Source organism: Ascidiella aspersa, chromosome 8 (assembly GCF_963924565.1).
Source record: "Ascidiella aspersa chromosome 8, kaAscAspe10.2, whole genome shotgun sequence".
NCBI classification, from domain to species: domain Eukaryota; kingdom Metazoa; phylum Chordata; class Ascidiacea; order Phlebobranchia; family Ascidiidae; genus Ascidiella; species Ascidiella aspersa.
Genome location: NC_139454.1, coordinates 5,789,474 through 5,817,455, shown reverse-complemented (window position 1 = coordinate 5,817,455; position 27,982 = coordinate 5,789,474). Strand labels below are relative to the sequence as shown.

The 27,982-nt window shown below is 38.4% G+C and overlaps 1 protein-coding gene across 1 annotated transcript; it reads right to left on the bottom strand.

The window, feature by feature from the left end:
* LOC146135501 (suppressor of hairless homolog) lies at positions 1–27,038 on the bottom strand. The gene is made up of 9 exons (XM_083395220.1): positions 26,943–27,038; positions 26,119–26,284; positions 16,613–16,787; positions 15,587–15,724; positions 11,101–11,225; positions 9,418–9,546; positions 3,067–3,222; positions 1,795–1,980; positions 1–603 (listed from the first exon to the last, which is right to left on the bottom strand). The coding sequence occupies exons 1-9, from the start codon at positions 27,029–27,031 to the stop codon at positions 271–273; spliced, it is 1,497 nt and encodes a 498-aa protein (XP_083251346.1). The 5' UTR covers positions 27,032–27,038; the 3' UTR covers positions 1–270.
* Positions 27,039–27,982: the final 944 nt, after the last annotated feature.

The following is a 27,982-nucleotide window of genomic DNA, read 5'->3' as shown; positions in this document are numbered from 1 at the left end:
TCCCATTCGCCATCTCCAACGTTCCCGTGTGCTCGCTTTAGTCATTCCAAGGTGACTTTTTGTTACTAACGGTTAAGGGCCGCGAAAATTACCAAATCAGATAAACTTTGACAATAAATCACGCTTGAGTTTCGTGACGATCGCTATCGTGTCGTAACTCCGCCATAGACCCTCGCATCCTTGGGCATCGTGATAACGTGGCTCGCGTGGCGTGCGAGCGCCATCGCTCGGAGGGCAAGTCTACTGTCGCACGGCCGCCAGGTGTCGCCGCTACGATGCCGAGCGCAGCAGGTTACTCAAAGCGGCGCCGTTGAGATGCGTGGATTCTCCGGAAGACGAAGAAGACGTTGATGAGGAGACGGGCATCCCGCGGACATCGAGGGCTTGTCTCTTCATGAGGGGGGTGTTGGGTTCCCGGTCGTCCTCGGACCCCGGGGTGGGGGGCATTTGGCCGGACGAGGTGGGGCAGATGGGCCGCTTGTGGGGGTGCATGACCTGCAGGACGGCTGGACAGTGCTTGTTGGGTCCCGGTTCCGGGGTGAAGCTGAAGGTGAGGTTGGTGGCGTAGATGATGCCGTCGTTTCGCACCAAATTGATCGGCACCTTTGGGAAGAGAAACAGTCACGCGTTAGGGCTGCGAAAATCAAATAAGTGTTCTACTGACTAAATGGGTGAATACTATGCTTGATTTCTTATTTTTGAATGACTTTTTTGGGGAAAATAACTTGACTTGGACAAAACTCAAACTTTAGGCATTTTTAAAGAAACAAACGTTAATGAAAACTGTTTAGGTTTAAAAAGCTAATTTTTACATTAGAGCTGCGAAAATCGAATACGTGTTGTAATTACTGAATTAGTATACTTCGGTGTTGTTTCTTCGGAATCAACATTACAAATTCAAACTTTAGACATTTTTGAAAAAAACAAACGTTATCGAAAAGAGTTTACTCTAGGTTTAAAAAGCTATTTCTTTGTGACAGCAGTTAATTCAGCATTTCTCCAGCAATTTTATTTGGATGAGTCACAAAACAACCTATCAAAGTATTCGTGACGACAACCTTAAAGTTTGACTGGGCTTGACTTTTTGGGGGAGTTGACTTGGCTTAAGTCGATTTACCAAATGACTAAGACTAAAATCAGGTGTCTTAATTGGATACAATTTAGGTAAAATTGAAGTATGAACATATTGAAGCGTACACTGAAAGCCATTGCAGATTCACCGAATCTGTCGATCTGTCCCGGCTTGAGCGGAGGTCATGAGTTCGAACCTCACTGCAGGCTAGTTGTTTTTCTAGCCTACCCTGCTTGCATCATTGATCGACAGATTCGGTGAATCTGCAATGGCTTTCAGTGTACTAATGATATGTAAGCCGTAATCGTTGGTCAAAAAGCAGCTTCAGAAGGGCTAGATCTCAGTTGTTAACACACATATATGTGTACATATGTTTCATTGAACATATTGAAGCGTAAAACAGTTTGTTTGTCCTTAGTGTTGTGTCGGTAAATGCTAATCAATAAAACAATGCCGACATAACTCACAACCAAAAATATACAACGTATTTAATCAATAAATGATTTAGAAAATTTGGAGTGTAATGGTTGGAGGTTGTAGTAAGACGTAGAATGAATGCCAAAGCCAAAACAGAAGTAGGTATTATTTGCTAAATATGAACAACGAGTCATTAGAAACGTTTAAAATCATACCTACTTCTGCATGGGCTTTGATATTCTTACTACGATTTAAAAAAAGCATTTTAAAAAGGGGGAAAACGGTAACTAAAAGACAAAGTCTACCTGAACGGGTTCCTTGACCCATTTCCAGCCCTCACGGAAGGCTGAAATGTCGGGTACAACGCAGAGAAGTCCCTCGGCGCACCTGTACATCGTGTCCGACTCAATCTCGCCGAACCAAACCTTCAGGTTGGGCGTGAAGTTCTCACCTTTGACCTCCAGCATAGCCACGTCGCCTCCGCCGTTCAACTGTGACGTAACAGACGGGAGAATGACAAGCGCTCATTTTTTAACTTCGTCAGGGTTTGTGGAAAGGGAACTGCAATTGGGAGCCAGACTTGGACAACTGATTTATTTTGGCTTTTTAAAATTAGGTTAGAATTAGAACTAGATCATTTTAGTTTTCTCAAATTAGATTTAGAAATTACCGATTTTTTTTACAAATTTAAAAGTATCGAATCTTTTAAAAAAATAATTTGAAATAGAACTAGTTTTTAATATTCACAATCAAATAATTTAAATCGCAAAATTATTCTAATAAAACAAGTGAATGGTGAATAAGTGTTTATGCTTTTTATGTACAAAATGAGTGGTAAATATGTGTTTATAATTTTAGACATAGCAATGCTTTTTAGACTGTTAAAGTTAACCAAGGAGTTGTAATGCAAGTTTTTTTGTTTTGACTGACAGACTAAAAATGCCGTTGGACAAAGTAGCAATTTTGGTAAAATTATAATTAGATTAGAAATAGAATTAGAGCACACAAGCAATTCACAAATTAAATAAGAATTAAAATAAGCCACATCTTGCTCTAATATAAAATAAATTAGAAAACTAGAAATTTCTAGTTGTACAAGTCTGGTGTGCACAAGGAGACGTGTGAAATTGGAAGGCGTTTAAGATCATAAGTAGCAGACCAGTTTTTAATATAAAAAAAACGATTAAAGTAAAGGTTAAGGAAAAGTAAGCTGATTGTGGTTGATATCTTAACATTGAACAAAAAGTTAGGCGTAATTGTCAAAAAGATCAGTCGCTCCTCTTGTAGCTATTTGGGTCAAGGTTCCACTAGGCGCGACCAGAGATATTAAAATGCACATAGCACAAATAACATGACTATTCTCCATTTTTGTTTGTGTGTAGGTAGTATAGTGCTAACTTTTTTAAGCGTGTCCCATCAATTGTGATGTCAAGTTTTTACCATTACATTAAAAATCGAGAAAAAAACAGTCAGACGTTAAGAGGAAGAGCATTGTGTTGTCCGGGATTGATAAATATTTTCAAAATACATAAAAACAAGTGTTAGCAAAGTCTACGATTTCGACTTTGGCGTCGTACCTGCAAGCTGTGAACATTGGGTACGGGGGTTACGGGGTTCGCGGTGGGTCCCATTCCGTCGCAGAAAGTGTACTGGGCCTTGTCGGTGCTGATTATGGTCCACGAAGCACCGTCGTTAATCATCTCCTTGTTGGTCTCCTTCGGACACGGCGTGGCCTGAACAAACGTCAAGGGATTACTATACTTAGGCTTTTCAAACTACTCACAAAAAAACGGTCCTTAAAAATGAAGTAAATACATATACATAGCAAAATACACCGAAAGCCATCGCAGTAACATACACTTATGTGTGTGCATGTTTCATTGAACATAGCAAAGTAATTTTAAAACAAAACAGGCTGTCAGAAGAAAACTATGGCTTTCTGAAAAAAAGGTGATCTAATTCAAAGTAGCGCCGCGCGGACAAGGCAACCTCGATAACAACAAACCTGAACGAAATATGTTACGTTCACAAGTGTTATTTTAATCATGTGTAATCGTAGTTTCATTGTAAAAGCAGCTACCATTCCATTTAATTTTAAACTTAACATAGCGCATTTTTAACAATACGTTAAATGATAAGCTTAGCGCCAATTCATGGTAAAAATTAAGATGTTGGGTTAACCTAGAGTATAATGCGTAACGATTGAAACTAGAGTTCTGTAACTTGGCAAAAAAAGCCTTAGCGTAAATTAAAACCAAATGCTTTGCAATCTACTTCGACACGAGACACAAATCGAAAGAATGTTTAAAAACGTCGGGTGGTGGATTTATACCAATTCGCATGGTATGCGTGATTTTTCAAAAATAAAGAAAACTGGGAGCGAAAATTAGAACCAATTTAAACAAAGCGAAAAGGGTAAATAAGTGATAAAGAGTAACTCATGGAAAACAAAATGGTTGACTACTGCCGTATTTCCCACATAGTCTCATGAATAAAAAATATCAGTTTGTTGTCTACCGACGCTACCAAATGAGTTACGAAAATCACAAACGTGGGGCTTTATTAAACACAAAATAAAATCCCAATATTATTTTTCCACGATAAGTATATAAATCAGGGGTGTCCAACTCAAACATGTCGGCTTGCCAATTTTCATCCTATAACTTCTTCCCGTGCCAAAGTTTAGTAACTAATTCTTTCTAATAATAAAAGCGTTTTTTTACAAAAAATAATAAAACGTGTAGTAGCAGTTCGCATTACTGTTCTCAAGTGTCCGTCGGTGAGCTGATAGTTGTCGTGATTGCAGCGATTGTTTTATATTGTAAATAAACAATGGCAATTTACTGTGTAAAATAGTATCAAGTATTTTTTGACGATTGGGTGAATAACAAATTAGGTATATTTTTCTTGCGTGCCATTTTTTATTAGGTCGCGTGCACGCGTGGTGTTGGACACCCCTGTTATAAATTGTTAAGCGACCCACAAAAATGTAAAAACCGAAAAGTCCTACGAAACACACCCAAAGCTTTAAAAGTTTCAAGAAGCGTCAGGAGCCACTAAAGGTTGTCATAACGAAAAAACTCACAAAAATCGGTCGACCTTTCAAAATTGTTTTCTTTCGGACGAAAAAAGACAAAAACGCCGGACAGCTGTAAGGCTTACCCGCGATAAAAAACTGCAACGCTGCAAAACAATTTTCCACGCACAAAAATTTTAACAAGCGTTACAACGGTTTGCAAGGCTGACGCAAGAACAACATGTTGAGCAAATACTTGAAACTCCTCCCAAAGCTGGTGTTGGCCGCCGCTTCGACACACTTTTATGGCACGCGCTTGCGTCTTGTTTACGCGTGCAAAAATGGGGCTGAAACCTGACCTGGCTGTTTTTTTTTCGGGTTGTCATTTGAAGGCAAACAAGTGTTGATTGCGATTAAGGATTTTTTGTTTTTACATTTAAAAAAAAAACAAGGGAAATAGTACAAAAATAAAAATGTGAAAACAAAGTATTTTTTTTTATAATTTAAATGGGAAAATTTTAGCGGGGTAAAAATGTTGGCCACCTTCGTTGTTTTTTTAAATAAGTTTACAGTCTAAAATTATTTGCAAACAATTGCTCAAACTGTGAAATTGTTCTTCCGGCAAAATTTTATTATGCTGCCAACTTTTCGATCACCTATTTCGTGAAAAAAATATTCTTCAAGGCAATACAATTGCTAAGAAACGAGTAATTTACTAAGCCTTATTTTTGGCAAGCGGACGCTTATTTAGAGCCGTGTAAACAAACTGGAATAGTTTTCAGACAAACTCGAGGGCGTGCATCAACGACATGATAAGCAACACAACCTCTTTTTCGCGGAGGAAATTTAAATTTTAGGCATAATTGCGTTGGGAAGGTAATTAAAATCCTGGACCGTAATTAATTCAAAAAAGATGGAGCTACAGTAACTTTTTTTCCTCTTTCCAGCCAAAAGGTGGGCCACCCGACGCGATAACCAGTTTATTGGCGCAAGTATTCGAAAGGGGTTTGGCATTTCGCCAAATCCAATCGTATATGAAGTCTATGGTATTGTGACGTCAATTTATGACGTCAACTCTAAAAATTTCTCGTGGACACTGGTCCGTGCAAAGCTAAAATAACATTCAAGGGTCCGCAGTAAATAAGTGTAAGAACCCCTAGTTTAAATAGAAAGGAGCCGGCTGTTCGGCCGAAAACTGGGCCACGCAACGCAATAAAGCAGTTTCATTGGCGCAAGTATTCGGGAGGGGTTTAACGTTTCGCGAAATCCAACCGTTAGCTACTGCACAATATCCGCATGCCTGCGCTAAATCGGGGTCGCAGGGGAGTGCCGGCACCCTGCAGGCACGGATACGGCGTGCGTGGGTCGTATTCTGCCGCCACGGATCGGGTGTTTGTGCGTGGGCACGCGCGACATAAAAACGTGCTGCGAAATGCCAGTCCAAGTTGTTTGACGTCATGCGTTGCGTCATCTTTTTAAAAATGGGAGCCCAAACCAGCACCGGTGCTGCTGGAAGTTTTTTTAAGCAATGTTTTAATTTTTTTACAATCTCTTTGCAAAGGTGTTTGGCCTTTTTGGCCTTTTACCTCCTTGATCGAGTGTCGGGATTTTGCGATATTTTATTTGTTTTGCAAATTGACAGCCTGCCAATCCGTCATCATTAGGGATATTATTTTATGACTTTAAAAAGTCAAAATTTTGTCAAAATTTACACGAAATTTAGGTCTAGATTATTTCAAGACAAAGTCGATTAAAAATGCACATAAATCGTTTAAATGAAATAAAAACTATATTCAGCTTTTTAAAATTGCCGTTCAGTTAAAATTTTATTTAACAAATTTAGTTTTGAATAATATTCAACGACGTTTTAGCTGTATAAAATCGTCATTAAAGCAATATACGGTATACGCGAGCCGGCAGCATTAACCACGCATGCCTAGTTATCGCATTAGGTTCAGCTCGAACCTAACTCTTCTTTTATAGAGTTGTGTATCGCTGATTTGGACAAATATATTGAACAGGATTTGCTATCTTTCTTTGCTTGTGATTCAGTAAACATCAAAAACGTGTGATGACGACGCCAAGACACTAATGCAGTACTTCAAACAACAATAAGGTGTTTAAACCAATGTATTTCTAATAGGTCAAAATTTTGTCAAAAAAATATTTTTTTAGTTCAAAATTTGTCACAATTTAATTCTTTTAGGTCAAAATTTTTTATTTTTAAGTAAAAAAATAATCACCCTAGTCATCATGAAAAATAAAGTTGAAAAAAAGGGGTTCAAAGCCACGGTGAGTTATTTAGCCACCAGTTGATTTAGTTTTAAAGGCGTTTAAAAGACGAGTTAGATTCCGTTGTCAACTAAAATTATTCTAAACCAGTTATCGTCCAACGTACAAAAGGCGTTAGCTCAAACAATGGTTTAAATCAGGGATGTCCAACATTTTATTATAGTGGGCCGCATTGACACAAATAATTTAATGGGCCGCAGAACCTATTAAGTTTCAAGATTAAGTATTGGCCTTTAGAGTTATAACGGGCCTTTAGAGTTATATATATATATATATATATATTATATATATATATATTTACCCATATTATACTATTAGTGCGCCCTTAAAAGCTGACTTGTACATTTTAATTAGGCTAATATTGAACGTTTAAAATACTACTTGGGAGTAAAAATGACTAGCGGGCCGCACAAAAATTTCGCAGGTTGGACATCCCTTATTTAAATACTTAAGTAAATTTGTCCGCACCCGTTGTTATCCTACAGATTTAGATGAGCACCGATGCAATTACCAAGCGTCAGGTATCGGTGGCAATCCAAAAATATCGGACGTTCCAAGCGGCTTTAATTATATCAGGAGAATACGGCCAAGTATAATTAAATAGTCAAAAAGCATAAAACTATCGTGCGACAAAACACTATACACAAATCGCTCGACAAGTTTAATCTCGACTTTGGTTTTTCAAATATATAATCATCCTGCGAACCAGTTTTCCTAAAGAAAATATAACGCAAGACGCCGACCTATAATTCAGTAAAAAGTGAGCACCCTTGTTATAAAGGTTGAAACAATTATTTTGATTTTCAGCTTGCCCGGCCATTTTATCTGGATTCCTTATTAACTCCCGTCGGAGCTGTGGCCCAATTTAAAGCATTGTTGACTTGGGTGGCTGCTTTATCTTGGAAGTGGCTGAATTTGCAAAACTTGCAAAACAATATCTGCCTTCTGGACGTTTGTATTAACTGCACTATAGCTAACCAAAGGATTTGTATAATAAAAGACGGTATAACCCCGAACTACTGTTGCATTTTATAACATTTTATACAGGTTCATAATATGTTAAAGATAAATATATATTGTGCCTATGAATATTGAATAGGCATCTTTTGAAGAAATTATTTTTATACTTGTTTAGTGTTTATATTCTGGGTGGCACTTTGAATAAAGGCGTTCGAACTTTTTTTGTAAAAACTAAAGCGCTTTCTAACCTTAACAAGTTTAAAATGTGGGAAGCAAAGGGTTGCAATTACCACGGGGCTACGCCCTTCAATAATTACATAGAGGGGTCTAGATCTGCTTGTAAGTTCACGTGACATTCGGGTAATTATGTCTTGTACAAGAGTAGACATGATAATATCAGCTCTAAAAAGATTACGCGACGCAAAAATGGAAACGACTAGGTTTGTTCAATGAATGATGCACACACGTATGTGTTCAACAACTGTGATCTAGCCCTTCTTAAGCTGCTTTTTGATCAACGATTACCGGCTTACGTAACATTAGTACACCGAAAGCCATCGCAGACTCTGTCGATCAACGATGCAAGCAGACTAGGTTTGTTTTGTGAATAAATAAAGATAATTTTATGATAACGGAATGAGAAATGTGGCAGACATTTTATCAACCAGGAAGGCCGTAAAAACACTGTTCGGCAAAACTAGAGACTACAGACCGAACAGTGGGTTTATCTATCACAAATCCTTTCCCCAAATGACTTAACCAACCATCCTAAAATGAACACATTCGACCGAGTTGTGAGTAGGGATGCCAGATAATATCGGATCAGAGCCGATACCCGATACCAAGTGATATCGGTACTCGTATAATACTCTGGTGTTATCGGCGCTGATCCGATAGCGAAATAATTTGCGCATAGCAGCCTTGTTTTGAACTTTAACGTAAAGATTTTAACTTTGAAAAGTAAATTCCAATAAGAATATTTGGCTTCCAAACTCAAAAACAATTTTTTTTTTCATCCTAATACCCTAAAAATCAATACCATTGCATTGGAGCATAATGGTTTGAGGTTGTAGTAAGATGTAGTAAGAATATCAAAGCCCAATACAGAAGAAGGTATCATTTTGAACTTATTGACAGAAGTAGGGAGCATTTTGAACGTTATCTATTTATATATTTTCAACAACATCATCAGTTCAAAGTTATACCTACTTCTGTATGGGCTTTGATATTCTTACAACGTAATACAATGAAAGATGCAAGTTACACACACACATGTGTTTATTAATAACTGTGATCTAGCCCCTCGTAAGCCGCATTTTGATCAACGATTGCAGCTTCCGTATCACAGTACACCGAAAAACCATTGCAGACTAACCGAATCTGTCGATCAATAATGTAAGCAGGACAGGCTAGAAAAACAACTAGCCTGCAGTGAGATTCTAACTCACGACCTCCGGCCATACCGGGGCCGTCGCTTAGTCTGCGATGGCTTTGCGGTGTAACGTAATACCATTGCACTTCTTTGGACAATTTTACTTATGTAAGCATAGAAGTTACGTCGTTTATATCGGTCTGGAATGCGGTACTTCATGCATAAGGTATCAGTTTTAAACACAAATTATTGGATATCTCCAGAGTCGTTAGTGTTATGCAGTCGCACCTGGAACTGTATGATACGCTCCTGCGAGAGACAGAGGTACATTCGCTCGGTGTCTTTGAGGTAGAAAGCGCATTTATGAAGCTGGGAGACCGGGTCGTCGGCATCCAGAATGGCGGTTTGCTTGTCGACCTGCAAAAATCGCCTTCGGTTAATGTCTGAACGAGAACACACAATAAGACCTAAAAAGCAACCATACCTAAAGCAGAAAAATCTTTAATACCATTGTGTTGAGATCAACTACATAATAAAGCTAAATACATAGTAATATCCACGACATAATTTTTAAAACCTAATCATCTGAATAAGACACAAACATGTCGAAATAAGTCTGAAATTCAACGTAATAAAGCTTAAATGGCCAAAATAACGCCAAAACCTTTAGATAGAACCGGATTTTTCGGCCCTGTTTGGGGTTATTGGTTGGTACTGGGTGGGTTAGAAAACTGGGTTAGGGTTGAAATTATAAGGGGAGTTAGTGATGTACTGAGGGGTGGCGTTTGGGGTTGGCCATTTAGGTCTTACTCCGACGGTTTACGATTTATTCCGATTTAGACGTTATTACGACTATTAGGCATTAGTCCTATTTTTGTCTTATTCCGAACTATGTTATATTCAGACGTTGATGTTGTTCTTATTACGGTCTTACGGCTGGAGTCCGCCTGAAAAGCTCAGCTCAGCAGGCGAATAAAGTTGTTTTGACTTGTCAACAATTCAAGGTAATGTTTTGTTAAAATAAGAATGGAGCCAACGTTTAGTAACAAATATACAAGTCATTGTGTTAACCAAGGTTTTGAGCTCTAACGTAAACATTTTAAATTTGACAAGAAAATTTTTATAAAACTATTGGGCAAAAATTTCAGCCTAATACCCTAAAAATCAATACCATTGCATTGGAGCATAATGGTTGAAGGTTGTAGTAAGGCGCAGTAAGAATACAAAAGCCCATCCCGAAGTAGGCATCATTTTGAACTTGTCGATAAACACTTTAACCTCCAACCATTATGCTCCAAAATTGGAAATACTTTCGGGTTGACGTCTCCTTGTCATGTAAACAAACAATTATTTTTCCAAAAAATAGCCACCCATTACCAATTGGAAATAAATAATATTCTAACACAAAACGGCAGTCTGTTGCTGGTGTGTACCAACTTGGCTCATCGATGATGATGACGTTTTTACCTAACGCATGGTGGAGCTAAAGAGAAATTATTTGGCACAACTTTTCCAAAACAGCTTTGCACAAGAAACGAAAATACACATACACACGAACTTCGGATTTTGAGTTTAAAACTTTATGGCTCAATAAAAAAAAAACGGTGTATTGCCGATTTAAACTTTGCGAAAAAAATATTATATAGTCTTAAAAAAAGATCGTTCAAATGTGCATACTCGGTAGGGTATTAAGTTTTTGGACTGTATCGTGTTTGTTGTTTTACTGACTCGGTATAGGTCAGTCGGTAGGGAGACGGTCCAGGTTTGGCCGGAGGTTGTGAGTTCGAATCTCACGACAGACTATAGTTGTTTTTTCTAGCCTGGCCTTGATTGCACTACAATCCTAATCAGGCTGACTAATTTCGGTAAGCTTCTCCGAAAGCATATTTTGTGCGCTTACACACGACACACGACAAACATAATTAATAATTCAAAAATAATTCGCAAAATTGAATTTTTCCCGCTTAATACCTTTCTTATGATGAGCCTGGGCAGTGCCATACCGGTGTTTGAGCATACCAGCTTAACGGTTTGTCCGTAGTGGATGTAGCCGTCCATTACCGAGAACTCTTCAGATTCCGATTCGTCGTCGTCCACTGCGCATTAAATAAATAAAACATTTAGGGACATTGGATAATATAAGAACGGGGCGGATACTCGATGTCAAGTGGTAGTATCAGTAGTATAAGTCCAATATGAGTTCAGTTGGATATTGTGATTTCGTATTGAAAGTAAATGGAAGTATAACATTTTGTGAAATATTAAGTCCGGAAATTTAACAAACATAAAAACGCCTAATTTTTGGAGAAAACTGGAATCTACATACAAGACAAAAAACGTAAAAAAAACATGACACAAATACAAATTTACAAGCGGCGTACTATTATCAGCAGCCTAAAAGGTCTCGAATGGCGTAATGTCATTAATTTTTTAGGGATTTTGCCCGTCTTCTGGCCGCCTGGGAACACCAAAGAACGTTACACTCTGTTATTACGAAGGGCTAGAATACGTACTGTACTGTATACGGCGATATAGTTGTTCTAAGCGCCAACTGAGACCTTCTTGGTATAAAAGGCCAAACTAAAAGAACAATAGCTCCCAATTACTAATTCAAGGCTTATGACCTTAACAAAATACTAAGACGGCAGATTCGGTTGCAATTAACATATAGAAGCCGGAAAAGCAAGAGTTCAACTGAATTTGTTCGAAAGATAAATATATTTCGGCCAAAAACAGAACGGAAAAAACTTGCCGGAATTTAGACAAAAAAAATACAAACCAAAAAAGTCGTTTAAAACTAGATTGCAGTTGAAACTTAAAGGGAAGGAAATTTATACCATGACCGCAAGGGGTGCATTTCGTCAATTCAGCACTACTTAAAGGGGCCAGACCACAACCACACATCTGAATAAGGTTACTCAAAACAGCCAGAGTTTCTAGCAAGTTGCTTTGTGACACGCATTAATCGCATTGTTTTAATTCCATCGCTTATGCAGCCGTCATTCGTTTCGCAACAAAACAAAAAAAAACATTTTTCCGCGAAAATTAAGCGGTTCCCACCCTTTTACCTGAAAAGGGGCGTTTCCCGCCGCGAAAAAGGGGCGTTTTCCTCAGCGGTCGACCCAGAGCCCAAAGCTCGCGCGGAAGCCAGCTATCGAGAAAATCGCCGGCGAACGGAAAGAGACGACGGGCTGGGAAAAGGCGAACGACGATTCCCGAGTGAAAACGGACCCGGTTTGCTGTTTGTCGCGAGATAAGAACCGCGGGAAGCCCGTTAAGAAACGCATTTTTTTTATAATTTCGAGTTTTTAATTTCATAAGTGTGTTGCGCAGATCGGAACGCCCTAAAGAAAACGAAAGATCCATACATCTAATCGTGTACAAGCAAAGTGATATACGACTTCAAAAGGGCTAGATCACAGTATTTGTACACGTATGTATGTGGATTTCATTGAATGATGATGTGGTACTGTAGATCCCCTTAGGCCTATGAAAAGCTGGGTGTACTTTTATTTTTTTAAATTCCTGACACTAATGGTACAGTAGATCCCCTTAGGCCTATAAAAAGCTGGGTGTACTTTTATTTTTTTAAATTCCTGACACTAATGGTACAGTAGATCCCCTTAGGCCTATAAAAAGCTGTGTGTACTTTTATTTTTTTAAATTTCTGACACTAATGGTACAGTAGACCCCCTTCAACGTGAAGTTTCTTGTACTAACAGAACGCAGCAAGCATTGGCGTATGGTTGTTTCTCGAATTGCTCCTCTCTCATCAGCCTGTATAAGCTCAGTTGGCAGAGCGACGGTCCCGGTATGGCCGCAGGTGGTGAGTTCGAACCTAACCACAGGCTATACTTTTACGAACAGAATGCAGTAAGCAGTGGCGACATGGTTGTTTCTCGACTCGCTTTCTTCTGAGCCTGTGTAGCTCAGTTGGTAGAGAGACGGTCCCGGTATGTCTTAGCGGGTTGTTCAACTACAGCACGGGAAAAAAGTTTTGCTTCGCAGGGTCCAGTGTCGGCAAGAATTTTTTAAAGATCATGCCATAAATTGACGTCACAATACAAATAGACTTCAAAAACCTGCTGATACCGGTTCAAAAAATGTGAAAACGAAATAGAGTCTAAATACATTCAGTGCAAAAACGTTTTATTTTTAATCCAACTATTGTTTGGAAAATTTAATTACTTTTTAAGTATATAAGAACATTTCAATTAAGCCTTAATGGCCCCCTAAACTAGTTCATGTACCCCCAAAGGGTCTATGGACCCAGTTTAAGAACCCCTGAGCTACTCTCAGACACGCTGCTGTGCAATGGTTGCTTTGTGTTGCACATCCGTTTTAAATCAGATACATGGGGATATTATTTTTAGAATTTCATTGAACTTTTCATTTGGTATCAATGTTTTAGCGGATTGCTCAGCTACAGTCTCAGACACACTGTTTAATGCTGTTTTTTCCAACGCTTGCTCATAATAAGTAGGGCGATTATTTTTTGACCAAAAAATGAAGAAAAATTGACCTGAAAATTTAAATTTTGACAAATTTTGACCTAAAATAATTTATTTTGACAAATTTTGACCTGGTAGAAATACATTGATTTAAATAACCTAGGCGTCTTATTCACACGCTTTTTATACTGTATATTGCTCTAATGAAGACTTTGAAAAATAAATCAAAACTAATTTTTTTAAAAAAATTGAACAATAAATTAAAAAAAAAACTGAACGAACAATTTCAAAATGCTGACCATTGTTTTTTTATTTTGATTTATGTGCATTTTTGTTCGATTTTGACTTAAAAAAGTTTGACAAATTTTGACCTAACGTGTAAATTTTGACAAAAGCCAAAAAATAATCGCCCTACTCATAAGGTAAATCCTTATCAGACGCGCATAATATTCATCTGTGAGACGGGAATCCGGGGTCTGTTGTTTGTAAATCAATCCGCCTGTGAGAGGGAAGGGGTTTCAATGGCCGGTCGTCCGTGGGAAAAATCCATTCAATAAAGAAAAGGGCCGTAAAAAGGGATGGCAACAAACCGTACGGGTGTTGCGAATACGTGGGATTCGTGATGGGAGTGATGTTTGTCGAGTAAGCAACAGGTAACAGTGAAAAAGCGGCTGTTGGCGCTTATTTCGATTTCCCTGAAACAAAGCCTAACTTTTCTTGAAAACTTCCAAAATGAAACTTCGAAATCTGATTGCATGTTAAGTCGACGGCAAAGGCAAAAAAAAGCCGGCGTCGAGGCATAATTTTAAACTGAAATAGCCAAAGCATGTATATCTCGGGCAGTGTCTTGACTTAAATTGACTTAACTTAACCTGATTTGGTATTTTCGAGCGCCAAATGACTTATCATTGACTTGAAATAGCAATAGCAATAGCAACGACTCGGACTGGGACTTTGTTATCGAATGACATGCAATTAGGTTTGGCTCGTTATTTATTGAAAGAATTGATTTGAAAATTAAAAAAAATTAACACAAAAAATGGCGTAAGACCTACTGATCGATATAATTGTTGTGGTCGATTAGAAATTGCATTGCAAAACTCCATCAACGCTCCTTAAAGGTTTAAACTATTTCAGCATTTGAAATTTGAAAATCGAAGGGTTTATTATTTATTATGAAATTTGAAAATCGAAGGGTATATATTTGAAATTCGACGTATCTCTTCGTTTTTCACCTGCTAAGCTAGGGAGTGCACCACTTTTGCGAACCGTATCGATAAGACATTATTCGTTGCCGGTAGAAAGTACGTCACGCCGTCGATCCGGCTCCCCTGCATCCTAGCAACTATCTCGAATACTTAAGGGCCGTGCGCAAAGCAACTATGCAGACGGTACACACAAGACCTACAAGGCAACAACATCTACAGCGCAATAACCTATAAAATATAGCAAAAATACACAGTAATATCCACGACAGAATAACATCTAAATCGTCTGAATAAGACGTAAATCTGCCGGAATACGTCCTAAATTCATCGAAATAAGGCGTAAATGGCCAAAAAAAACGCCTGGAACTGTAGGTAGAAGGTATAGGACGATCGGGGGCTTTTGATCATTTGGTGTCGACGTTTGTACGCCCTAGTTTGATACCGTAAGGGCGCCGCTATTTAGGCACCGGATTTTCTTCCCTTGTTTGGGGTATTAGGGGGTAATGGTAGGGTTTAGAAAAATCATTAGGGGAGGTAGTGATGTACTTAGTGGTGTGGTTTGGTGTTGGTTGTATAGGCCTGAATCTGACCATTGAGGTCTTATTCCGACGAATTTAGACGTTATTACGACTATTAGGTATTAGTTCTATGTTGGTCTTATTCCGAACTGTTTCATTCCAACGTTTATATGTTCTTCTTATTTAGGTCATATGATTGCCGTCCAGTTCGACAAAAAGCGGCGATCCTGCTTCCTATATATCAAATCAAATCAAAAGCACAGCAGCAGCGACGACTCACGCAAATGTATGGCGAAGCATCCCCACTGGATAGAGCTTGCGTGGAAGTTTCCCTTCTCCACGTGGAGATATCTCGTGCTAACCGTTTGCGACCGAAGGCGGTTGAAAAGGGCTACCTTGGTACCCGAAGCGATGCACACTGTACGAGAAAGCACGGTCAGGCATTATAATAAACTAGGGTTGTCCAAAACTTGGCATTTTTCATTGCGTTACGATTTCGGTTATTGTGGACAAAACGGTTTTTTTGCGATCGAATCCTTTGGCAAATGACCTAATTACCGATAAGCAAATAAAGGAAGTTGAAAAGACCAAAGGCATTTTTTACAAAGGCATTTTTTTTCAGGCCGAAATTTCCTTGAAAGTTAATGAGTTTAGTTATTCTACGTTAACAAATTAGTTTTTGAAATACCTACTTTTTTCAAAAATACGTATATTAAGTGTCAGGAATATAGGCACCGATACCACTTAGACGTCAGACGTGTACCGATACTATCACTTGGTATCGGGTATCGGCTTCAGTTCGATATTATCGGACATCCCTACTAGAGATCGACCGATATCCATTTTTTGGACCGATACCCGATTCTTTACAATTTTTCAACCGATATCCGATACCGATACCGATTTTTTTATATACCTGGGAAATGTTCAAAACTTGAATAAATTGAAAATGAAATCCTAATAATGTTTTAGTTTATATACCTTTATTAATTATTAAACTATTATTTTTCATATTAACTTGGCGTGATGCTAAAACAAAATTTTTTTTTGATAAAAAATTTGCGCAGTTGTTTGTTGTACAGGAAAAATTATATTATATTTTTGTACTAAAATATCGGCAAAAGTATCGGCCCACATTTACCGATACCGATATATCGGTAGGAGCCAAACATCGGCCGATATTATCGGTAAACCGATATATCGGTCTATCTCTAATCCCTACTATATACCTCTGCGGGTCGGGTATTAAAAAAACAAAAACAAAAATAAAAATAAAATAAAAAAAAACGGTCAGGTTTTGACTAACGGTCGGCGTTCTTGAGGGACTGCTTCTTCTTGGACGGTTTGCTGATCACTTTGATGCGCTTGCTGTGGAACTGTCCGACGTCCGAACCCGAACCGAAGAACATCTTCACGTTGAGCATGAAGTGCTTGCGTTTGTCCGAGTCGGAGATGTACAGGGTCTTGGCCGTGCAGAAGTTCTGCGAAAAAGGTGGAAAATATTATATTTCTTGCATCTTTTTTCGGGTCTAAAATATTGAAACAGTCAAAGAGACCAAAATATATTGAAACAGACAGAATATGTTGTAACAGCCTCGTCAAAGAGACCGGGCTTTGCCTTGTTGAAGAGCGTCGCCCCAGTATGGCCGAAAGCGCCAGTTTGAATCTCACTTTTGCGAGGTAATTTTTAGACTTGATTTTATCCGCATGCCTAAAAAAGGCCTTTTAATTTTTATAAATCTGGAATAATCAGATGCACTGTTTAACGATAAGTTGTATTATAATGTTGACAAGACAATTCGCACAACCGTCTAAAATAAATTAAAAACCACAAACGTAAATCAGTTTTATGGGGTTTCCTCCATGGCCTTGGTGTAAAAAAAGAAAAGGTTATTCGTGCAGTAAAGACAATAATGAAGTTGACAGCGTAAAACCTTATACAAAGCCTTTTCTCAGTGATATTTTGCTTGCATATGAAAGCCAATAAACGGTTGTTGGAACGAGCGCCAAAAACGCTGACTTGGAGGCAAAACGATAAGGTTTGCGGTGCGGTGGCGGCAGAAGGCTTGAATTTCCCAAAGTGACAGGGATGGCAGTAAAGTACGCCGTGTTCTATTGGATAAACGCTTGGCAAATTTTACTCATAGGCTGCACGTCGTTGTACCGCTTTGTTTTTCTTTATTTGAAGTATTTCCGCATAGCAGTGTTACAGAAACGTTATACTTGTTTTCCCTATGACATGGTGTACTATAAGAGCTTTCGGTGTCATTCACCCTGACGATGGCGATTTACATAGGTTGCCGAAACGTTGGTTAAGAATCACAATTACCAAAGGATCTGTTTTTGATTAATATTACTATGTCTGATGGCAACAGTTTATAGATTGGACGTTATAGTTGTTGTTGCTTTGGATATGACGATTCATTTGGATGGAGATATTAACGAAATAAACCCGGAAGGTTAACTGTATTACAAAATAAACACAGATCTAGGAAAGATAGCAGCCTTTGGAAGGCGATTTTTTCCTGCGAAATGCGACCGAATGAGATAAGCAGGAAAGAACTCGATTGACTGTGAGCTTATGCCTGCGTTTTTCTGGGAAGAATCGTTTGCCATACGCGTACACTACATTCTGCGCAATGTAATAAAAGCGTGTTTATTTGGCAGGGCGAGCAGTCAGACAGGTGCAAATCGACGTCACGTCTCGTTCTTGCCGTCGTCCACAAACGACCTCCCCTCGTATGAAGGTTTATTGCAGCAAGAGGCGTCGTTTCACGCGTATAGGCAAAGCCTCCCTCAAGCCTCAAACGTATATATATATATATATAAACGAGTAAATGGTTGCAAATTTTTGTTGGTAACATTTAGGATGCATGTAACTTTACATTTAGGATGTACATGACTTTATAGAAGATATTTCAATTAAAACTCTTTATTGCATTTAAATAAATGTATGGACTTTGCCATTTTTAACTAACGTTGACAAACTTATGTCATTTCATATCAGCTTAACACTACAATCCAAGTAAACTATAATCATTGTCGTACCAACCCGATACCTAGTGCAAATGTCGATATTCGTCGGATACCAGAGTGGTATCAGTTGCTATTCAGAACCAAATATACGTATTTGAGCTATGGATGTGTACTCAACGCAGGGATATATATATAGGGACAATAAACGGACTGAAGGGAAACCAGGTTAATCGAAAAGCCTTGCAGGCCCCAATCGGCCCAGTTCACGCTGTTTCTTTATAAACCAACGTGTCGCTTTCATCTCTTGGCATTTCACCCCTTAAGACAGCTAACCTTGCTAACAATCTCATTAGGGACTCGCGTTTAACCTTTGCCCATAGCAACTTGAAATGCAGGCGACGGGCTGCTTCTTTAGAAGACAAATGAGCAAAACAAGGTTGACAGAAGTGAAACAGAAATCGTGGTGGAATCCCGGGTTATATTTTAAAAAATTGCGGAAAACCCTAACCTAACGCTAAGAGCTTTTCATTTGAAAAGTCTACTCTAGCGGGTTGCAAAAAAAACATAAATCGAACGCGCGTATACGAGTTTGGAAAATATCGCTTTAAACCAGTGGTTCTTAACCTTTTTACCTTGCTGCACCCCTTTCAAATCACCATTCAATTTTCTTACCCCTTCTGCGATTGTTTAAATAGCAAACAAAAAAATTGTAATTTTATTTTTCTACATGTAACTGATAACACAGTAACCTAATACCAAAAAGTGAGTTAGTTTTACATTTAACTAAGCAAAGAAATAAATTACACTAATACATTTTCTGTGTCTGATTCAGCATCCCCGCACTTCCTAGGAACACTTATCGCGCCCCTGGTTAAGAAAACCTGCTTTAAAAAGACAACATACGCGTTGCAGTGTATCTTGTATTTTTTGCGCGTAAACAGTCGCATTTCGATCATTTTGATGGCCCAGTGACTATAGCATCGCAGAAATGTAAGCGGCGTATTGAGAGATACAAACATGCCCGAAAAATCAGCGTCGGACTGGCTAGGAACGTAAAATGTGAGCTCCACGCAAACGATAAATGCGTCACGGCAATCGCAAACGTCTGCCTCCGAACTGGCAATTTTCGTGCAGCATGACGGCTAATAACGGGGTTGGTTTGCGGAACGACCTGTGCCTTACATGCGCTTGCATGTGCCGACACGTTTGCAGGGAGACTTGACTTGCTGGCTATCAAAGGCCTCTTCTTGTCCGAATAGAGTTTTTTATGTATTAATCAAAGCGCCTTTCGCGGTTTTAGCTGTAATAATGCAATGAACGCAAATTATTTAAATTTGCCATGCCTTTGCAATTAACGTTATATTGAATTACCTGAATGCTTTAAACTATACAAAAAAAGTATTGGACCAAATTTGAATAAATAACGATAGACAAAACCATTAATATACTTGATCTGCACCCATAGTCCCATGTATACTCTTCACAGGCAAATTGGGTCTATAGGCATGTATATATATATATCAATTCAACAGCAACGCTGAAGCACTTTTGTTAAGGGATTTTGACAATTTTGACCCAAAACTTTTTCAGCAGATTGGCATAAGTCAATTCGTAAGAGTCCCGAAGCAATGCGAAGAATCCAGGGATCGAATTCCATCGAGCAAAATTTGAAACGTTTTTTTTACGCAACATATAGCAAGCGAAAAAAAATTAACGACTATAATCTAATTTTGCAAAACAAATGCTTAATGAAAACACTTCCCCTTATTTGTCAGGAAGACTTTAGTCCTTGGCAAGTCAAGTCATTAAGTCATTGATTGAATTCTAATGAGCAAAATTAACCTAAGGGGTTTTAGGGATTATGCGAAAATTGTTAAGTGGGCCACCACTTTAAAGCAGCCGTGCCATGCAGGGGGTAGGGAGGGGGTGAGATCAAGCAACCCAGACCCAACGTCTGCGCGCAGGCGCCAAACAACTCACGGGTCGCGGTGGCTGTTTAGTTACGCCCGTTGGCAAGGGACCGACGTCTTCTGGCCACAAAATACAATGAGAGAGGGGGGGTGGAAAGCGAAAACGACTGGAGAAAGATTTGGTGTCGTTCGCGGTGTTTTACGAAAAAATTATCACGCAAAACAACGAAAAACGTATGGGGAAAAATTTGTGTCGTTTGCGATGTTTTGGGGAAAAAACATGCTAAAACATTTTTTCAATGGCATATGTCAGTTTTTGCAATGATTGTGTTACAATCTGTAAGCTTTTTAACATTTTTTTTTTAATTTTCAATGCTTTAGGGGTGGTTAGCAGGGGCCTGAATGAGTTGCAAACTTCGTTAAATGCCATTTAATTATATCAAAATGCCAACGAATAAATCTAAATCACAAGGCTTTGCTATTTTGCGCTTTTTATATTTTATACAATTTGTTAAGATTTTAATGCCTAATTTCCATTTTTCCAAACTGAACATCAACAACACTCTACTCTTTTCAATAGAAGACAAGAAAGTGAACAAAAAACTGAACAAAAACATGTAAAATCGTATTGAAACTGCGCAGTGTGTCGTCAGGCGTTATCAGCAAACCGCAGCGGCTAAACTACGTGCCTGTCGACTTGCCTCTATCACACACGCCACATTTAACAACAGCAAATCGTTTTAGTTTCTAACGCTGATTTTTGTCCATTTTGAAAAGTCTTTGCCCATTGAGGCCGTACGCGTGAGTTCAATCACAGGTGGACTGTCTTTAAACCCGACGGGCGAGTGACATACAGCAATGCTATAAGTTGCAGTGTTGTTTACAGAGATTGCTTAAAGCTATTTAGGAGTTTAACTAAAGATCAAAAATAAGTTTAAGCTAATCATTTTGGGATATATTTTATCTTGAAAGTTTCATGTTATTTGAAACATTTTAGACTCAGAATTTTCTTTCGAATAACAGGAGTCTGCCTGAATCACAATGGTGAAAAACAATCATCTTGATTTATATTATGTTATGTTTTTAGATACTGATAATGCTTTTAGTAGCGAAATATATCTATTATATAACATCCAAACAAACTGATTTTCGGTTGACCAAGTTCTGTACTTCGTTAAATCTTTAAAATTTCAAACTGCAATGTTCATACAGCAAAAGCATCCCATGTGTACCACGGAAGTGCACTATTTTGCGATTGCCCATATCAAAGCAAATTGATTTTTTTGTTTACTAATATTAAAAGTATATTTTCTCATTTTTTTCCCTCTCAAAAGCGTGAGTGGAGCTGACAGTCACAGCGTGGAAAAAATCGAAACGCCGCATCTTAAAACAGGCGTAAAATACGGGCCAAATAGCGACCAAAACGAACCTAAACAGCCAGCAGCTACAGCAAGCAAGAATCTATACGGTTTAAAAAGGGCTACAAAAAACACATTTTCGTTATTGCTTATATATAAAGTAAATGGCTATTTTTCATTAAGCTAACAAGTAAAGTTCGCCAGCGCGTCATACGGCTTGAAAAAACGGTCTCATTTTTTCTCTCTGACAAGTGAAACCCCCGCTCAGAAGTGTAATGGAAAAGAATCGAAACGCCGCTCCTAAAACTGGCGCGAATATGGGCAAAACAGCAACCAAACGAGGCAAAACAGCCAGCAGCTAAACTGCTAAAGCAAGCAGCAGCAAACAGCAGTTTCGGCTTCTTGGATTCTTGCGGTTGCGCGCGTTTGTCGAAGAGCGGGAAGGCTTGACGTGAGGCACGCGAGAGATGGGCGCGAGGCGGCGGCTACAAGCGCCAGTATAAGCGGAATCACGGGGATTAGAGGCTGGCTTAACGAGTAGCGGTGACGGGCCGAGGGAAAGGCGGTCGTGGATGGTTTACGCTTGGCCGATTGAAGACGCTTTTGCCGGTCGGGCGCGTGTTGTGCTCGTGTCCCTACCTACCACTGTGTTGCTGCTTCTTTCTAGCAGTTTTTTTTAGAAGAATTAGCGTTTTTTGCCAGAACATTGACGCGTGCTGCGCTGTAAGAATTATAATTTTTCAGTCGATGTAAAGCGAAAAAATCCCAAACGTTAAGCGTGTGTCGCAAATCCATACCACTATGTTGCTGCTTCTTTTTAGCGGCGGTTTGTCAGAAGAATAAAACTCTTTCGCCGGAACACTGGCCAACAGAATTACATTTGCAGTTACAGTGAAGCGAAAAAACATTAAACGTGAAGGAGAGTATTAAATCGCCAATCCGACGCACAAGTGTCCAATATGTGCCCCTACCGCTGTGTTGCTATCTTTTTAGCAGCACTTTGTCTAAGAAATAAAACTCTTTAGTCAGAACATTGACTGCGCCAAAATAATTCAATTTGCAGTGGGAGTGAAGCGAAAAAAAAAACTTCAAGTCGGAGTTTTTTCAAATTTCTTGAAACGCATAAATTTGCAGCCGAAAATAAAACAAAGAAATTGTAGAACGGTGCTACTTTGCAAGTTACTTGAAGAAGAACCGAACATTTTCAAGTGACTAGTTTTAAACAAGGTTTCCCAAACTAGGGCCACACAACAAATTTTAGAGGTCGCCCACAATGATTTCTCACGAACCTTACAGATACACATTAATTGTCATTTTTCTCATTTTCTAATTTAACTGGGAAGAATTATAAATACAATCTCCAAGCAAGTTATACATTACGTCAACAAACAAACAACCAGAAAGTTTTTTTTAACTGCCAAACGTTAAGGGGCGCCAACATTTTTAAAAATCTAAAATAGGTGGAAGTTGGGAAAGCAAACAAGAAACAACACTAATATAAACTGCACCAATAGATGACTAGTGAAACAGTAACCAAGGCAGCACATAGTGTTTCAAAACATCCAACTTTAAAAACAATTTTTCTCTTGAAGCGGTTTGCAAGGTTGTATTTCATTGTGCAACAAAAATACAGCGGTCTAGGATAACATCTTCCGCAAAATCAATGTTATTGTTAGGCGATGATTTTCCAAAAAAATCAGAGGGGTAAATCTGTTTCGCAGTTTCTGTTACACGTTTGTGTTACACTTTACTTAAAACACTATTTATTGGCTGATGTTTTCAACAATTTAATATATCGAAAAGGGATGGTAGTACCTTAACTTTAGTACACCGAAAGTCATTCGAGACCCACCGAATCTGTTGATCAATAATGCAAGCAGGGCAGGCTAGAAAAACAATAGCCTGCAGTGAGGTTCGAACTCACGACCTCCGGCTATAACGGGACCGTCGCTCTACCAATTGAGCTACACAGGCCCAGAGAGAAGCAAGTCGAGAAACAATCATACGCCAATCCACATTCTGTTAATACAAACAACTTCATATTGAAATGGGTCTACAGTACCATATCATTGTTCAATGAACCTTAACTTTACTTCTAAAAAAACAGCAGAAACAAAATTGAAGGGGGTCTACAGTACCATATCATTGTTCAATGAAACCTTATGTTTACTTCCAAAAAAACAGTAGAAACAAAATTGAAGGGGGTCTGCAGTACCATATCATTGTTCAATGAAACCTTAACTTTACTTCTGAAAAAAAACAGTAGGAACGAAGGACAGATTTTCAATTTTTTTTTCAAAGAAAGGCCTGGGCAAAATGAGCAAAAACAAGGCTAGAAAGACCAAGTGCCGTAACGTCGTGAATAGGTTTCCTGGCCGAAACTTAACGCTCGACCTTAAGCCTGGCAGTCTGTGTGTACATTTTCACGGCGGTATTAACACGTCCAATTAGCCACGCGCCGCCTTCCTGTAGGGTTATGAATGAGATAATCCCGGCCGGGGCCGACATAAATTAAAACAGAGTGCGAAAGAATAGAGTTATCTAGGATTCGAGGTCATTGTTGCTTGATGTCGACAACAGGTGGAATGACGTCATATTTCGAACTCTAAGCTAAAACCATCGAACTAATAAGAACTTGCAAGGAAAGACTTTGCCAAAACTTTCGCAAAAATCTCCTATTTGCGCAAGATTCTTAATCTTTTTGGTTTTTTGGCGCTCCATAGAAATGGGAATTAAAAACAGAAAGCAGTGACTTTGCTTTAAATATCAACTGGTGACTGTAACATTTTTATGTCGGATTGTACAATCAAAACGGCTATTTCCTGATATAAATACCCAACTTTGATTTTTCAAACAACAAAAAACATTCTTATTCCATACAACTATAAAATTTTAAACCATAAAAATAAAAACCATTATACCCGAAATTCGAAAGAATAGGGTGTACTAAAAACAAGTCGGACTTGAACAATTGAGTGACTGGTGATTTTGAAGTATGGGTAGCTATCCAAAACGTCCAACTTAAAACAATTGAGTGATTTGTAATTTTTTTAAGTATGTGTGGGTCGCATCAAAGCGGCTAAATTCACGCATTCTACTCTACACGTTGTCAGATGATTTCTTGCATTTTCTCCACGAGCCACTAAATTAAACGCTGAAAAAATATTTCGCGGTAGAAGAAGCAGAATGCCAACAAGCCTAGCAATTTAGATTGTCACAGTGTGGAGCACCTCTATTGTTTGCACATATGGCTCGGCGGCCGTTGGAAAGGCGAAGACGGATCAAACAGTTCTCAGTCCAGGTGGTTGAGCGCTTGTTATTTTACCGCCGTTCTAACGAGGCACGGTAACCCCTTGGACTGACCATCGCAGCCGAGTGGCTTACTTTCCCACAAAATGACCGGGTTACACACAGGGGTTCGAGTTATGTGAATCTTTTATCATCACTAGGGCAAATATTTTTTGACTTGTCAAAAAAAGTTAAAAATTTACTCGTTAGGTCAAAATTTGTCAAAAATTTAAGTCAAAATCAAATAAAAATGCACATAAATCGTTTACAAAATAAAAAAAAATATATAGTCAGCTTTTTGAAATTCGTCGTTCAGTTGTTTTAAAATTTTATCAAAAAAATTTAGTTTTGATTTGTGTTCAAAGTCATTTTAACCGTATTATATCTTTATTAAAGCAATATACGATATAAAAGCGCGTGATTAATGTCGCCTAGCTCATTTAAATCAATGTATTTCTAACAGGTCAAAATTTTGTCAAAATAAATTATATTTAGGTTAAAATTTGTCAAAATTTTAATTTTTCAGGTCAAAATTTTCCTATTTTTTACGTCAAAAAATATTCGCCCTAATAATGACGTTCCAAATCGACATAGGTTTTATAAGTTAAATTGTAGAAGTGTTGTTGGGGTTAAAATTCTCTTCAGTGTCATAGGTCCTGTTAGACCCAGGGGTTCTTAAACTTGTTTTACAGTGGACCCATTCGTTATTTTGCTACGTTTGGGCCACGGTGGGATGACGTCATACATTGACGTCACAATACAAAAGACTTCATGAATCTGTCGATTTCGGTCAAAAAATGTACAAGTGAAATAGAGTCGAAATATACATTAAGTCCAAAAACGTTTTAATTTCAATTAATCTATTTTCTTTAAAAACATGATTAATTTTTAAATATAGACTAACAACATTTCAATTAGGCCTTCATGGACACCCTAAAAATAGTCCACGGACCCCCGAGGGATCAATAGACCCCAGTTTAGGGGAAAAAACTGTATTAGATGGTAATATTATTCTAATTTCAGTAATACTGTTATAGAGGATCTTAAAACAAACAACTTGGAGATCTACAGATTTTTAACGGTGTTTATTTTCGATATACGTTCTATTGGACGTTAATATTATTCTTATTTCAGTATTACTGAGTGTCTTAATAGTACAAACAACTTCAAATTGAAGGGGATCTACAGTTTTTAACGGCTTTGGTTTCATTTTCAAAAAACAGTCCTATATTAGACGTTGAAATAGTTCTAATGTCAACATTACTGCTATATAGTCTTACTTTGCCGTCGAGGTGTAGTTGCTGCATCTCCTGTTCGCTGCTTCCGATTCCGATGAATGCGTGCACCTGACCCGCCTCGGCACTCCCCTCTTCCTCCTCCAGGATCTGCTGCTTCCTCTTCCATCCAGGACCGTGGAGGTACATGCAGGGAGGAGGACAGAAGAACCTGGTGGATGTTGTCGTGGTTATGATGAAAATCAGGGAAAGATGATTAAGACCGATGGATGAGTTTTATGGAGGAAATAAAGCGTGCAACTAACGGATACGTTTACTCTGCTTTTATCTATTTTTTTAGAAAAAGTTAAAAATTTGCTGCAGGGTTAGTTTTAAATAGTTTAAGACAAGTGTCATAAAATTCGGAACGAGTATCGTAAAGTTACATGTTAAGTTGCCTTTGCTAGTTATGGCTAAACAGGTTTTTCATAGACCAGGTTCCACGTGGCACATTTTATGACACTTTTTTTGGCTTGTTAAAACTAATTCGCATTCTTCCGTAGAAAATCGTAAAGCTAAACTATTTTTTGCGACATTCCACTAAAAACACGCTTTTAACGAAGGCATCTTTAATCAATCTCTCACCACGCACTCTACTACCAAACCAACCAAAATAAACGCAAATACTTGGTTAGGAAAATACGTTCATTTTCATTTCTAAACAGCCACAATCTTTAGCGGACTATCAAGCGTCAAAAATGAGTTTTAAAATCACGAAAAAAGAAGCAACCAGGAACACTTTGTTAAAAAAGTAGGCACGACGGGCCTAATAAAGGCTATCCGTTGTATCAGTATTAACCCTGTTGCGTTATTTTCCCGGTAAAGATTACCTTTTCTCGTTTCCGTACGACTTCTGCGCCACTTTTGCGTGCAGAACGATCAGGGTCGAGTCGTTTCGCTCCTTCAAGTAACGCCGCATGGCTTCCCTGTCAATCAAAGCAAATCGTCAGTTATATTACAGCTTCAAGGCCTCTTGCCGGCAAAAAGAAACACAGTCCGCTATGTAAAGGTTAAACCGGTGCTTCTCAAACTTTTATGTTCTTGGAACGCGTTTTTAAAAGTCTGTTAGACTTGCGACGCGTCCAGCGATTAGAATTTCAATTATATTTATACGTGATATCAGAATGTATACACCGAAAGTCATAGCAGAATCACCCAATTTGTCGATCTATGATGCAAGGCAGGGCAGGCTAGAAAAACAAGGTAAGTTCGAAGATCATGAGTTCGAACCTTACTGCAGGCTAGTTGTTTTTCTAGCCTGCCCTACTTGCCTCATAGATCGACTGCAACAATCGAGTTTAGATACAAAACGGAATCGAAGGGCGACGGCCTTGAAAAAATAAAACTATACGCACCTGGCAGACTTAGACAACTAGATTTATTTTAGCTTTTTAAAATTAGACTAAAGTTAGAATTAGAGCATTTCAGTTTTTCCAAATTAAATTAGAATTACCGAATCGAACTTTAAAACCAAAATTTAAACTAGAATTACATTTAATTATTCAAAATGAATTTAATTTAAATTGTCAAAAAACGCTGTGTGTAAACAAACAATGGCTGGAGAAATTAAAAATGAGTTGTAGAATCGTCTTTTGGTCAATCTGAAATTATCAGTCATACCTAATTAACAACTAATCAAGAAACGCTGTAAATATACGTTAAAACAACCAAGAGCATACGAACCAGGTTAAGTTTAAGAGCCTTACCTCGTCAGACGTTTGGGCGGCCATTTTTCGTGAAATGACCTGGAAAATAAACAGAGTTTTATTACACTCGCCATTTGCACCCGTTACAGTAGGTCGAAATCATTTTTGTAGCAATCTTTACATTGTGGCTATGCCTTTCAGAGTTTCTATAGGGTGCTGGGTTG

Excerpts from the sequence above, each read along its gene's own strand:
- LOC146135501 (XM_083395220.1), bottom strand. The coding sequence starts at position 27,031 with ATGCGGCGTTACTTGAAGGAGCGAAACGACTCGACCCTGATCGTTCTG. Across the intron at positions 15,725-16,612 it reads GTCCCTCAAGAACGCCGACC|TGTGCATCGCTTCGGGTACC; the intron begins GTTAGTCAAAAC and ends TTTCTCGTACAG. Across the intron at positions 11,226-15,586 it reads ATGCTTCGCCATACATTTGC|TGGACGACGACGAATCGGAA; the intron begins GTGAGTCGTCGC and ends TTTAATGCGCAG.